This window comes from Bombina bombina, chromosome 5, assembly GCF_027579735.1.
Source record: "Bombina bombina isolate aBomBom1 chromosome 5, aBomBom1.pri, whole genome shotgun sequence".
Classification (NCBI taxonomy): domain Eukaryota; kingdom Metazoa; phylum Chordata; class Amphibia; order Anura; family Bombinatoridae; genus Bombina; species Bombina bombina.
The window spans coordinates 15,857,298-15,873,231 of NC_069503.1; the positions used below are offsets into that span (position 1 = coordinate 15,857,298).

At 39.6% G+C, this 15,934-nt stretch overlaps 1 protein-coding gene across 1 annotated transcript in view; it reads left to right on the plus strand.

Moving 5' to 3' along the window:
* The window catches only part of LOC128661236 (uncharacterized), a 91,937-nt gene extending 76,395 nt beyond the window's left edge, over positions 1–15,542 (plus strand). Inside the window, exon 3 of the mRNA XM_053715515.1 lies at positions 11,914–15,542. Coding sequence (XP_053571490.1) covers positions 11,914–15,542 — 3,629 coding nt within the window. The remainder of the gene's footprint in view (positions 1–11,913) is intronic.
* Positions 15,543–15,934: the final 392 nt, after the last annotated feature.

The following is a 15,934-nucleotide window of genomic DNA, read 5'->3' on the forward strand; positions in this document are numbered from 1 at the left end:
TTGTCTCCTGCTCCAGAAGTATTCGAGAAGACAAGTCCGCATAATCTCAGTTCCATTGCCTGAGCATGCTTAACTGCAGAGGTCTGAGGTGGAACCGAGCAAACGGGATGATGTCCATTGCTGCCACCATCAGCCTGATTACATCCATGCAATGAGCCACTGACGGCCGAGGACTGGACTGAAGGACTAGACAAGAATCGATAATCTTTGATTTAATGACATCTGTCAGAAAAATCTTCATAGACAGGGAATCTATTATGGTTCCTAAGAAAGTTACCCTTGTATTTGGGACTAAGGAACTCTTTTCCAAATTTACCTTCCACCCGTGAGATCGCAGGAAGGATAAGACCATGTCGATGTGGGATCTTGCTTGTCGACAGGATGGAGCCTGGACTAGGATGTTGTCCAGATAGGGTGCCACTGCAATGCCCCGTGAGCGAAGCACCGCCAACAGGGATCCCAGAACTTTTGTAAAAATTCTGAGAGCTGTGGCAAGACCGAAAGGAAGAGCCACGAACTGGAGGTGTTTGTCCAGGAAGGCAAAACTTAGGAACTTGTGATGATCCCTGTGAATAGGAACATGTAGGTACGTGTCCTTTAAATCCACTGTTGTCATAATCTGACCCTCCTGGATCAAGGGAAGAATGGAACGAATAGTTTCCATCTTGAAGAACGGTAACCTGAGAAATATGTTTAGACTCTTGAGGTCTAAAATTGGTCTGAAGGTTCTTTTTGAGAACCACGAACAGATTGGAATAAAAACCCCGACCCTGTTCCTGTACTGGAATGGGAACAATCCCTCCCAGGGCGGAGAGGTCTCCTACGCAGTGTAAGAACGCCTCTCTCTTTGTCTGGTCTGCAGATAATCTTGAAAGTAGAAACCTGCCTCTGGGAGGAAAACTTTTTAAATCTAGTTTGTATCCCTGGGACACTATTTCTATTGCCCAGGGATCCTGAACATCCCAAACCCAAGCCTGAGTGAAGAAGGAAAGTCTGCCCCTTAACAGATCCGGTCCCGGATTGGGGGCATGCCCTTCATGCTGTCTTGGATTCAATAGCACGCTTCTTGGATTGTTCTCCCTTATTCCAAGACTGGTTGGGTCTCCATGCAGGTTTAGATTGTTTCTGCTTGGAGCAGGAAAAGGAAGAATTTCCCTGGAAATTTTGAAAGGAATGAAAATTACTCTTTCGTCCTTTTTGTTTGTTTCTCTTATCTTGTGGGAGAAGATGACCCTTACCTTACCTGATATCAGAGATAATTTCCATTAGGCCAGGTCTAAACAAGGTCTTCCCCTTGTAAGGAATAGCCAGAAGCTTAGACTTAGAAGAAACATCCGCAGACCAAGGCTTTAACCATAAGGCTCTGTGGGCTAGAATAGAGAAACCCGAAATCTTAGTTCCCAGTTTAATAATTTGAAGGGAAGCGTCCGTAATAAAGGCATTAGCTAGCTTCAGAGCCATTATCCTTTCCTGGATCTCCTCCAAGGAAGTCTCAGTCCTGAGAGTCTCAGACAGTGCATCAAACCAATATGCCACCGCAGCTGGCTGCCATTGCAGACCCTGGTGAACATAAATCTTTTTAAGTAGACCCTCTAACTTCTTGTCCATAGGATCTTTAAAAGCACAACTATCCTCTATGGGAATAGTAGTTCTCTTGGCTAAGGTGGAAAAGGCCCCTTCCACCTTAGGAACCGTTTGCCAAGCCTCCTTGAAAGAGTCAGCTATGGGAAACATCTTCTTAAAAATAGGAGAGGGAGAAAAGGGTAGGCCTGGTCTCTACCACTCCATAGTAATGATCTTCGAAGCTCGCTTTGGGACTGGAAATACGTCTGAGTAAGAAGGAACCTCAAAATATCTGTCCAATTTACTAGACTTCTTAGGGACAACCACTACCGTGGAGTCACAGTGGGAGGTCATCTACGAAATTGCAACAATTGCATCAGAAACCTCGCTTACTGAATGTCTGGTTTTCCTCTTACGTTTGCCCTATAACAATGAGAAAGCAGACAATGGGGCCTATTTATCAAATGTGTAGGGAGGGTGTGTATCAAAGGTCTTGTGGACCTGATCCGACAGAGCGGATCAGGTCCGCAAGACCTCGCTGAATGCGGAGAGCAATATGCTCTCCGAATTTAACATTGCACCAGCAGCTCACAAGAGCTGCTGGTGCAACGCTGTCCCCTGCTGACTCGCGGCCAATCGGCCGCCAGCAGGGAGGTGTCTATAAACCCGATTGTACTCGATTGGGTTGATTTCTAGCGATTCCTGTCCGCCTCATCAGAGATAACATTGTGCTCATTCCCAAGGAGTCAGCACTGATTGGCTAAAATACAAGTCTGACAAAAAATTTAAATAAAGGGGCAGTCTGCAGATACAGGGGTAAAAAGTATATTAATATAACTGAGATAAGGAGCAGTCTGCAGAGGCTTAGATACAAGGTAATCACAGGTGTAAAAAGTTTATTAATATAACTGAGATAAGGGGCAGTCTGCAGAGGCTTAGATACAAGGTAATCACAGAGGTAAAAAGTATATTAATATAACTGAGATAAGGGGCAGTCTGCAGAGGCTTAGATACAGGGTAATCACAGAGGTACAAAGTGTATTAATATAACTGAGATAAGGAGCAGTCTGCAGAGGCTTAGATACAGGGAAATCACAGAGGTAAAAAGTGTATTATTATAACGGAGATAAGGGGCAGTCTGCAGAGGGTTAGATACAGGGTAATCACAGAGGTAAAAAGTATATTAATATAACTGAGATAAGGGGCAGTCGGCAGAGGTTTAGATACAAGGTAATCACAGAGGTAAAACGTATATTAATATAACTGAGATAAGGAGCAGTCTGCAGAGGCTTAGATACAGGGTAATCACAGGGGTAAAACGTATAATAATATAACTGAGATAAGGAGCAGTCTGCAGAGGCTTAGATACAGGGTAATCACAGAGGTAAAAAGTATATTAATATAACTGAGATAAGGGGCAGTCTGCAGAGGCTTAGATACAAGGTAATCACAGAGGTAAAAAGTATATTAATATAACTGAGATAAGGGGCAGTCTGCAGAGGCTTAGATACAAGGTAATCACAGAGGTAAAAAGTATATTAATATAAATGAGATAAGGAGCAGTCTGCAGAGGCTTAGATACAGGGTAATCACAGAGGTAAAAAGTGTATTAATAGAACTGAGATAAGGAGCAGTCTGCAGAGGCTTAGATACAGGGTAATCACAGAGGTAAAAAGTGTATTATTATAACTGAAATAAGGGGCAGTCTGCAGAGCTTAGATACAGGGTAATCACAGAGGTAAAAAGTATATTAATATAACTGAGATAAGGGGACAATCTGCAGAGGATTAGATACAAGGTAATCACAGAGGTAAAAAGTATATTAATATAACTGAGATAAGGAGCAGTCTGCAGAGGCTTAGATACAGGGTAATCACAGAGGTAAAAAGTATATTAATATAACTGAGATAAGGAGCAGTCTGCAGAGGCTTAGATACAGGGTAATCACAGAGGTAAAAAGTATATTAATATAACTGAGATAAGGGGCAGTCTGCAGAGGTTTAGATACAAGGTAATCACAGAGGTAAAAAGTATATTAATATAACTGTGTTGGTTATGCAAAACTGATGAATGGCTAATAAAGGGATTATGTATCTTTTTAAACTAAAATAATATGGAATAGACTGTCCCTTTAAATGGACATTGTACACTAGATTTTTATTTGCATAAATGTTTTGTAGATGATTCATTTATACAGCCCATACAGTTTTTTTTTTGTAAAAATATAAAGATTTGCTTATTGTTAAATCACATAGATTACGAGTTTTGCGGTACAGCTATACCACTGATACATTGGCCATTTTGAGTGGAATGGCCAGTAACGCATATTAGGTGTTTCGGCGATATAGCTATACCGCAAGCATTTTAGCCACAATGTCCATTCTGCACTTATTGCATTAGCACAATCACTATTTTGCTAAAATTGTAATATTAGTGGAATTAAAATGGCTTGCGAAAACACGATATCGCTTGCGTAAAATCGTTTGCACCTTACTTGTTATCTAGCCCTATGTGTTTTGATTAGTCGAAAAAAAAAAAATGACGTTTGAGTGCAGTATTTTCCATAGCGCCATATTACAGGTTGTGCTTTCAGGCTAAAAAACTTGCGTTACAGCCTATACCGACATGATCCATACCACGATCTGAGAGCAATAGTTATGGATTCTGTGTAACAAAAATGTTTCACAAAACTCGCAACTAAACTGTTACAAAGTCCACTAACACCCATAAACTACCTATTAACCCCTAAACCGCCACCCTCCCACATCGCAAACACTATATTTAACCTATTAACCCCTAATCTGCTGCCCACCCACATCGCAACTATTAAATAAAGTTATTAACCCCTAATCTGCCGCACACCAACACTATTTAAATATATTAATCCCTAAACCGTCGCTCCCCGACATTGCCGACACTAAATAAACCTATTAACCCCTAACCCTCTGGCCCCCCACATCGCCGCCACTAAATAAACCTATTAACCCCTAAACCCCCAGCCCCCCACATCGTAACTACTAAACCAAACCTATTAACCCCTAAACCACTGACCCCCCACATCGCAAAACACTAAATTAAACTATTAACCCCTAAATCTAACACCCCCTAACTTTAAATTAAAATTACAATATCCACACCGCCGGGATGAAGATAGAAGATGCCCACGTGATGGATGAAGACGTCGCCGCCTGGATGGAGATGGATGCCCAGACTTCAGGAACCGTGAGTAGATATTCTGGGGTTAGTGTTAGGTATTTTTTTTATTTTTTGGGGGGGTGTTTTTTTTTTTTTTTACAGATTAGGGCTTTGGGCAAAGTGTAAAAGAGTTGAAGGCCCTTTTAAGGGCAGTGAAAAAGAGCTGAATGACCTTTTAAGGGCAATGCCCATACAAATGCCCCTTTAGGGGCAATGGGTAGCTTAGGTTTTTTTAGAGTTAGGTTTTTCATTTTAGGGGGTTGGTTGGGTGGTGGGTTTTACTGTTGGGGGAACTTTGTATTTTCTTTTTCACGTAAAAGAGCTGTTTAAATTAGGGTAGTGCCCTACAAAAGGCTCTTTTAAGGGCTATTGGTAGTTTATTGTAGGCTAGGGGGTGTTTGCAGAGGGTTAGATACAGGGTAATCACAGAGGTAAAAAGTATATTAATATAACTGAGATAAGGGGCAGTCGGCAGAGGTTTAGATACAAGGTAATCACAGAGGTAAAACGTATATTAATATAACTGAGATAAGGAGCAGTCTGCAGAGGCTTAGATACAGGGTAATCACAGGGGTAAAACGTATAATAATATAACTGAGATAAGGAGCAGTCTGCAGAGGCTTAGATACAGGGTAATCACAGAGGTAAAAAGTATATTAATATAACTGAGATAAGGGGCAGTCTGCAGAGGCTTAGATACAAGGTAATCACAGAGGTAAAAAGTATATTAATATAACTGAGATAAGGGGCAGTCTGCAGAGGCTTAGATACAAGGTAATCACAGAGGTAAAAAGTATATTAATATAAATGAGATAAGGAGCAGTCTGCAGAGGCTTAGATACAGGGTAATCACAGAGGTAAAAAGTGTATTAATAGAACTGAGATAAGGAGCAGTCTGCAGAGGCTTAGATACAGGGTAATCACAGAGGTAAAAAGTGTATTATTATAACTGAAATAAGGGGCAGTCTGCAGAGCTTAGATACAGGGTAATCACAGAGGTAAAAAGTATATTAATATAACTGAGATAAGGGGACAATCTGCAGAGGATTAGATACAAGGTAATCACAGAGGTAAAAAGTATATTAATATAACTGAGATAAGGAGCAGTCTGCAGAGGCTTAGATACAGGGTAATCACAGAGGTAAAAAGAATATTAATATAACTGAGATAAGGAGCAGTCTGCAGAGGCTTAGATACAGGGTAATCACAGAGGTAAAAAGTATATTAATATAACTGAGATAAGGGGCAGTCTGCAGAGGTTTAGATACAAGGTAATCACAGAGGTAAAAAGTATATTAATATAACTGTGTTGGTTATGCAAAACTGATGAATGACTAATAAAGGGATTATGTATCTTTTTAAACTAAAATAATATGGAATAGACTGTCCCTTTAAATGGACATTGTACACTAGATTTTTATTTGCATAAATGTTTTGTAGATGATTCATTTATACAGCCCATACAGGTTTTTTTTGTAAAAATATAAAGATTTGCTTATTGTTAAATCACATAGATTACGAGTTTTGCGGTACAGCTATACCACTGATACATTGGCCATTTTGAGTGGAATGGCCAGTAACGCATATTAGGTGTTTCGGCGATATAGCTATACCGCAAGCATTTTAGCCACAATGTCCATTCCGCACTTATTGCATTAGCACAATCACTATTTTGCTAAAATTGTAATATTAGTGGAATTAAAATGGCTTGCGAAAACACGATATTGCTTGCGTAAAATCGTTTGCACCTTACTTGTTATCTAGCCCTATGTGTTTTGATTAGTCGAAAAAAAAAAAATGACGTTTGAGTGCAGTATTTTCCATAGCGCCATATTACAGGTTGTGCTTTCAGGCTAAAAAACTTGCGTTACAGCCTATACCGACATGTTCCATACCACGATCTGAGAGCAATAGTTATGGATTCTGTGTAACAAAAATGTTTCACAAAACTCGCAACTAAACTGTTACAAAGTCCACTAACACCCATAAACTACCTATTAACCCCTAAACCGCCACCCTCCCACATCGCAAACACTATATTTAACCTATTAACCCCTAATCTGCTGCCCACCCACATCGCAACTATTAAATAAAGTTATTAACCCCTAATCTGCTGCACACCAACACTATTTAAATATATTAATCCCTAAACCGTCGCTCCCCGACATTGCCGACACTAAATAAACCTATTAACCCCTAACCCTCTGGCCCCCCACATCGCCGCCACTAAATAAACCTATTAACCCCTAAACCCCCAGCCCCCCACATCGTAACTACTAAACCAAACCTATTAACCCCTAAACCACTGACCCCCCACATCGCAAAACACTAAATTAAACTATTAACCCCTAAATCTAACACCCCCTAACTTTAAATTAAAATTACAATATCCACACCGCCGGGATGAAGATAGAAGATGCCCACGTGATGGATGAAGACGTCGCCGCCTGGATGGAGATGGATGCCCAGACTTCAGGAACCGTGAGTAGATATTCTGGGGTTAGTGTTAGGTATTTTTTTATTTTTTTGGGGGGTGTTTTTTTTTTTTTTTACAGATTAGGGCTTTGGGCAAAGTGTAAAAGAGTTGAAGGCCCTTTTAAGGGCAGTGAAAAAGAGCTGAATGACCTTTTAAGGGCAATGCCCATACAAATGCCCCTTATGGGGCAATGGGTAGCTTAGGTTTTTTTAGAGTTAGGTTTTTCATTTTAGGGGGTTGGTTGGGTGGTGGGTTTTACTGTTGGGGGAACTTTGTATTTTCTTTTTCACGTAAAAGAGCTGTTTAAATTAGGGTAGTGCCCTACAAAAGGCTCTTTTAAGGGCTATTGGTAGTTTATTGTAGGCTAGGGGGTGTTTTTATTTTGTTTGTTTTTTATTTTTATAGGGCTATTAGATTAGGTATAATTGTTTTTATTTTTGATAATTTTGTTTATTATTTTTGTAATCTTAGTGTTTTTTTATTTTTGTAATTTAGTGTTTATTATTTTTAATCATTTTAGATTTTTTAATTTTTTTGTAATGTTAGTTTTTTTTTAAATTTATAGTTTAGATTTTTTAATTGGTAGTTTTTTTTTATTTCATTATAATAGTTATGTGAGGTTAATTTATAGTTTAAACTTAGTTTAATTTTATTTTACAGGTAAGTTTTTATTTATTTTAAGATAGTTATATTGTAATTTTAATTTAAAGTTAGGGGGTGTGAGGTTTAGAGGTTAATAGTTTATTTGGGTGTCTGCAATATCGGCGGTGGCGGATTAGGGGCCAATAACTTTTATTAGTGTTGGCGATGTCGGGGAGTGGCGGAATAGTGTTTAATAATTATATTTAGTGTCAGCGATATTGGGGGCGGCAGATTATGGGTTAATAACTTTTAGTAGTGTTGGGGAGCTGCGGAATAGGGGTTAATAATTATATTTAGTGTCAGAGATATCGAGGGCGGCAGATTATGGGTTAATAACTTTTAGTAGTGTTGGGGAGCTGCGGAATAGGGGTTAATAATTATATTTAGTGTCAGCGAGCAGCGGATAAGGGGTTAATAACTTTTATTAGTGTCAGGGGCGGCGGATTAGGGGTGTTTAGACTAGGGGTTTATGTTAGGGTGTTAGGTTTAAATGTAACTTTCTTTTTCCCATAAACATTTATGGGTTTGCATTACGTCTATGGGGGAAAGCGTGCACGAGCACGTAAACTCAGCCCTTGGCTTTTGTGCAGAATGGAGCTTAACGCCACCATATCGCACGCACAAGGAGGCTTTTGAGTAACTCGTAATGGCAGCGCTATGGAGATTGAAATAACACAATTTTTTGGTGTTTTTTTTACACCCTGTTTAGCGCAAAACTCGTCATCTAGGCGATTGTGTTGACTCCTATCCAAGCCCCACATTTTTAGTAGAATCCTGGTGTCGACCTCCTCCAGCTTGCTCCTGTTTGTGTAAAGAGTCTTTTCATGTGCAGGGGAGGGGGGGTCCTCTTTTTGCTTTCCAGCCTATCTCAGTGGGTGTCCCAGCCTGACCTTTTCAAAACTGCTAAACTGGGAGCTTCTAAATAAGTTTTTAAAAGATTTTATACTGGATTTTTAGATCAGTATCTGTGCATATTCTTCTTTACAGTAGTGTCTACTACATGCAGTTATATGACACTTGGTGTATACTGTCCCTTTAAGTAAAATGCAGAAAAAAAAGGGTTGAATACATTTTGTCTAATAAGCTCCCCACCTATGTTAGTAGAAAGGGCACACAGAATAGTAGAGGGAAAAAGAAACACCTAGACCAGTGATGGCTATCCTTAACACTGCAAATGTTTTAAAACTACTTTTCCCATGAAAGTTCAGTCAACCATCCTCATCCAGGCGGAGAGAAGTCTTCATCCAGGCGGCGATATCTTCATCCATCGCAGGGGCATCTTCTTTATTCATTCCGGGGGCATGGAGCTGTGGAGGTGACCAGGACTGGCGATAACATCCAGTGCGTACTCTGAAGCTTGAATGCAAGGTACCCATTTAAAAATGGGGTACCTTGCATTCCAATTGGCTGACATTTTCAAATCAGCCAATAGGATGAAAGCTACAGAAATCCTATTGCAGTGGCGTCACTAGGGTTGGTGTCACCCGGTGCGGTAAGTTATGGTGTCACCCCCCCCATTCCCTAGAAAGCAGACACACACAAACACAGGCACACACACATACAAACACTCATACACACACACACTTAAAAACACACTCAGATGCACACACAAACACTTGGAAACACATTTAGACACATACACAAAAACACTCACACACAAACACACAAAAACACTCAGACACACACACAGAAACACTCAGACACACACACAAAAACACTCAGGCACACAAAAACACTCAGGCACACACACAGAAACACTCAGGCATACACACAGAAACACTCAGGCACACATACAAAAACTCAGACACACACACACACACAGATACAAAATATGTAAACTGCACTGCATTAATTATAAAGCTCATGCGTAGACCTGCTCCCTGGCTCAGCAGAGCATCAAATGAAAGATAAACAGTGCACTCTAAATTAAATCACTGTAATCAGGCTTACCTTAAATAAATCAGACACTGTCAGCATTTTCTAGCTTATCATCTCTCTAGAAAAATTTAAAACTGCACATACCTCAGAGCAGGTAATCCTGCACGCTATTCCCCCAGCTGAAGTTACCCATCTCTTCAGTTATGTGTGAGAACAGCAGTGGATTTTAGTTACAAACCGCTAAGATCATCAAAAACCTCAGGCAGACTCTTCTTCAACTTTCTGCCTGAGGCTAAAATAGTACAACTCCGGTACCATTTGAAAATAATAAACTTTTGATTGAAGATAAACTACATTAATGCACCACATCTCTCTAGCTACTTCCCTTGTCGAGAGCTGCAAGAGAATGACTGGGGGTGGCAGTTAGGGGAGGAGCTATATAGACAGCTCTGCTGTGGGTGATCCTCTTGCAGCTTCCTGTTGGGAAGGAGAATATCCCACAAGTAATGGATGAATCCGTGGACTGGGTACACCTTACAAGAGAAATAAATCACTAAAGAAAAGGTTTAGGTGTGCAAACTATGAAAATTCTGCTCTCTGACACGTGCCTGCCGCTTCTTATGGCCAATCACCTCTGCACTCTGCCCACCCCCAGACCCCCGCCCGCCCTCCCCACCTACCTCTTCAGTGTGCACTTAGTGTACCATAACTGTACCGGCCTGGTGGGCGTCATACGTGGCTCCTTCACTTTAGAGACAGTGTCAGACAGTCATGCGGTCAGGTGCCAGGCATCCCCTCACGATTTCCCGGTTCCCATTTAGAGAGACAGCACAGCAGTGAGTGACTCCACTGTTCCACACGTCACTGAGCAGTGAGCACAGATAGGCAGGTTTAGGCTAGCAGCGCAACTTCGCAAGCCCCACGGCACGCCCACAACATTCATAGTGAAATTGGGCAGGGGAGGAGCAAAGTACAAACAAGCAAAAGCAGCCAGGAAAACTATTTGTGGAAATTGCAGCACTGGCTCAAGGGGCAAAAAAATGTGTTCACAAATGTTGGCCCCTCTAATAAAAAAAAAATCTATGCATCTCTACATTGTATTTCTTTGAATTTCAATAAAAATGTAAAAAAAAAAAAAAAATTTTTTGGTGGTGTCACCCCCTGGAGGGTGTCACCCGGGTGCGGCCCACACCCCCCTAGTGACGCCACTGTCCTATTGGATGATTTGAACAGTCAATAGGATTTCTACCGCAAGCAATCTTGTGTAGGTTTTGATGCTAGCATCCGTGCTTGTTGAATCAAAGCAGCTCTTTTGTTTAAATTGAATGTTCTTCCCTTTGTTAGTTCCAAAATGTTTTCTTAATCACAAATTTCTTTAAAATTTTTGAAAATCCAAAAATGTATCAAATGGTTTTAGTAAATGAAGTGGGAATGGATTAGAGGCCTTTGTTAAGTACCTTTGTTTCCAATGGAGTCAGCATATGTGTACATATGTGTCTTCCCCATATATACTGTATATATATATATATATATATATCTGTATACATATATACCTACATATATATAAAATCTTTCACAATAAATCACATCATGGATTTAAGCACAGGGGTGTACAGCCCGAAACATCATGGAATAAGCCTGTTTGCAGTGCTTAAATCCAGAGAGTGTGATTCATTGTAAGATTATACCATTGTTTCTGCACCCTGGTACTGTGTGGATGACAGCGCACTATAAGGTACTTTGTTATATATATATAAATATATATACATATATATATATATATATATAAACACACAGGGGTGGAAAAATATCACTATGGTTTACTAGTCAGGGGTTAAAAGCTACTAGTCCACTCAATGTTAAAGATAGGAAAAACTCAAATTTCTAATTCGTTCGCTGCAATTTCTATGTCATCAGAGACAAGTGGACCGCTGGAAATTTTAAGATATATACACACACACACCTTGTGTGTATATATGCATGTAACTGTGTGTATATGAGTGTAACTGTACTGCATTGCATTTTCAATGTGTTTTGTACAACTTTTTAGTCAAACATAACAGTTAACCAGAGCTCTAAAGTTACGCTAACCAGACGTGTGTTAAATCTAATTGCACATAAGCAAAGACATTCATGTACAACTTTCATGTTTCTTTCAGGTATCACTTTATGGAACAGTGAAGCCTTGAGAGAGAATGTTGCTTTAAAATCCCAAGAACAAACATCATTTGAAATCATAACATCTGACACTGTTTCTGACAAATCCTCTGCTATGAATATTAATGCATCACTGGAGGCCAGTTTCCTTTGTGGTCTGGTAAGCGTTTCTGGATCAGCTACTTACATGAACGATACTAAGAGATCTAAAAACCAGGCCAGAGTCACTCTAAAATACTCAAGAACCACAAGGTTTGAGCAGCTAACTATGAATCATTTAGGTACCAAGAACATGGCTTACCCTGATGTGTTTGACAAAGGGACAGCCACTCATGTAGTCACTGGTATATTATATGGTGCACAGGCTTTCTTTATATTTGATCGTGATGTGTCCACATCAGAAAACACTCAGGATATACAAGGAACTCTCCATATCATGATAAAAAAAATACCGTCTATTTCAGTTGAAGGGCAGGGATCTCTGACCATGAATGACAAAGAGAAAGAACAAGTTAGCGAATTTTCCTGTAAGTTTTATGGTGACTTTGCTCTTGACAGGAACCCAGTAACATATGAAGATGCCATTGCAATCTATTCCAGCCTCCCAAAATTACTGGGAGAGAAAGGGGACAAGGCCGTACCAGTGAGAGTCTGGTTGTATCCTCTAAATAAACTAGACAGTAAAGCCGCCCAGTTAGTTAGAGATATCAGTAAGAATCTTGTCTTAAAAGCTGAAAGTGTTGTCCAGCAAATGGCGGAAGTGAACATGCAATGTAATGATCTGATGAGACATCCGATTGCAGAAACCTTCCCAGATATCAAGAAGAAAATCACTAAATTAAGCGAGCTGTGTGAGCAGTTTAAGCTCATCTTTCAGAAGCAACTTGTACAAACCTTACCCTCAATCCGTGGTGGTGGATTAGAGGAACATGCACTAGCAGACATTTTAACCAGTGTAGAACAATCTCCATTTGGAAAGGTCCATATAGAAGAGTTTTTTAGCCAGAAACAACAGGAACTAAATGTTGTGAAAACCTACATGGAAGCATTGCCAAATGTCAGAGTTTCAGCAACAGAATGTGCCATAAATGAAGTTGTACTAGATCACAGGATTCAGTATGTAGTGTGCTATAATCTGTCTTCATTAAATGAAAAGGATCCATATCTATGTGACATGAACCACTGGCTCTTAAATAATAAAGATAAATCAGAAAATAATGGTTATGAAAAAAATAAAGTCATACCATGGTTCAAAGTCACAGACATCTCCAAAAAGACAAGAACGTTTATAAAAGTCTATAAAAAATTTGCAATGGTCAATACATCTAATGATAAGCTTAAATTTATTATCTCATCAGTCCCAGACCAAAGCAACCCTGGAGTCTCCATTTACCTGTATGATAGTGGTGAGTTAGTGAGTTCTCAGTTTGAACCTCCAGCTAAACCTGACCTCCCTGTTATCAGAAGTAAGACCCATGATAGTATGGAACTCACTCTCAAGCCTTTAGATTTTGGAAAGATGTTTATAGAAAGCTACAAAATAGAATATAGATGTGCTGAAGATGAGAGCTGGATGACTGCAAGAACAGAAAACAGTAATGAGGAGGTGACAATAAAAGGGCTTAAGCCTAACTCAATATACGAAATCAGATACTCTGCTGTGTGCATTCCAGGATGTAGTGACACTAGTGATGTTCTAAAACATGTGAGAACCCATCCAACAAGCCCACCTGAAGCAGTAAAAGTAACGGCTACATCATCCACACTAATTTTACATTGGAATGAACCTGCAGTCATTGGAAATGGAGTCACAATAACAGAATATATAGTTGAATATAAACATGATGTTGAAAATGGACAGCAAATTTGGATTGAACAAAAGACAGAAAAGAAAAAAGAGAAATATATTATTAAGGAGCTTGAACCAATGACACCCTACATAATCCGTGTGTCAGCTGCATGTGGGGATGATGGACTCAGCGCTCCAAGTCATGAGATTAAAGTTTTGACACATAAAGAGACGGAATCTAACATTAAACATGAACTTCTTAAGAAAAGCATTTTGCTGAAAGAGGGAAAACCATCAGTATATCAGCTAGCAACTGATCTCTGTGAATCTCAGTATCGACAATACAGCTTAGGAAAAGTAAATCATCTTAAGGCAAATAAAGTGATATTGTTAGTAGGAAGCAAAGCAACAGGAAAGACAATGCTGATCAATGGAATAGTCAACTACATCTTGGGAGTGGATTGGGAAGATGACTTTCGATTCAGAATTGAGGTTACAACTCAATCAAAAGTTAAGATTCACACTTCTGTGGTCACAGTATACCAGATCAATTATGAGGAAGGGTACAAACTTCCTTACAGCCTCACCTTGATAGACATCCCAGGATTTAGGGGTCCTCAAGCAGAGTATGTCAAAATGGTCAGGAACTTCATCTATGAGTTCTTTACAACTGACCAGGTTGATATTGTGGGCTTTGTAGTTCAAGCACCATTGGATAATTTAACATACAACCAAAAATTCATTTTTAATTCTGTATTTTCTATTTTTGGGACTGAGACCAATATATGGATCCTTACAAACTTCTCAGATGTAGAGAGACCACCTGTATTGGAGTCTATAAAAGTGGCTGACATTCCCTGCTCAAAGGACAGCAATGGGGACCCAATTTACTCCAAGTTTAATAATTCAGCTCTGTTTGCTAATAATCAAACAAGTGATATGATTTTTAATAAGATGTTCTGGGACATGGGAAAACACTGCATGGAAACATTCTTTACGGCATTAACTCAAATAAATAATAATAGTCCTAAAATGTGCATGGAAGTTCTTAAGGAAAGGAAGGTGCTTGAGGTCACCCTACAGGCTTTACAACTACAGATTAAGGCTGGGCTGATAAAACTGGATGAAATTAGGAAAACAAAGGAGGCTTTGCAGCAGAACAGAGAGCAAATGAAAGCCAATAAAGATTTTGAGTTTGAGATAACAGTAACTGAACCAAGGCGGGAAGACATAACCGAGGATTGTGTAACTAACTGTCAGCAATGTAATTTCACATGTCACTATCCCTGTGGAATTGCAGAAGACTGCAAGAAAGATAGTTGTGTGGCTATGACCAAAGGGTATTGTACAATATGCCCTAATAAATGTGTCTGGACTGTTCATTATGATCTAAGGTACAGGTGGGTATATGAGGAGAACAAAGAGAAGAGAACTTATGAAGACATAAAAAAGATTTATGCAAAAACTTCTGGAGAGAACTTGACCACAGAAAAAATATACCAAGAACTACAGAATGAATATTATGCAGCCAATCAAGAGGTGCTACATCTGATAAACAAATCATTGAACATCCTGAAACATCTAGATGAAATTTCCTTGAGACCTAACACAATGACAACCACAGAATATATTGATCTGATGAAAAAGTCTGAGAAGCAGGAAGCTAAACCTGGACACCAGAAGAGGATCCAGTCACTAAGTGAGGTCCTGGAGAATGCCATGATAATGGAGAAGATTACAATGGGTAAACCTTTACTACCAAAGGAAAAGGAATATCATGTTAAATTTCAATGTGATGGAGGTCGCAAAAATGTGGTTCAAACCTTTTTCAAAACAATATGAAATTAATTAATAAATGGTCATAATGCCCTTGGAGCACACACCCACATCTGGAACTTATTATTCTGTGCAGCATACCTAGGTAGCTATTTCTACTTTACTTCATAGTGTTTGTCTCGCATCTCTCTTTATATTACTGTATCATATTAGTGCAGGCTTCAGTGTCAGCTCATCTGCCATGTTTCAGCATACCAGCCAATCACTGATTCTGAGACGCTTCAAATGCTCATCTTATCAGCCAAGTTCCATTGAGTCAGCTCATCTGCCAAGCTTCAGAGTGTCAACTCATCTGCCTAACTAAAGAGTATTAGGTTATCTGCCAAACTTCTGATTGTCAGCTAATCTGCCAAGTTTTTTCAGTGTCAGCTTATCTGTTAAGCTCCTGAGCATTAACT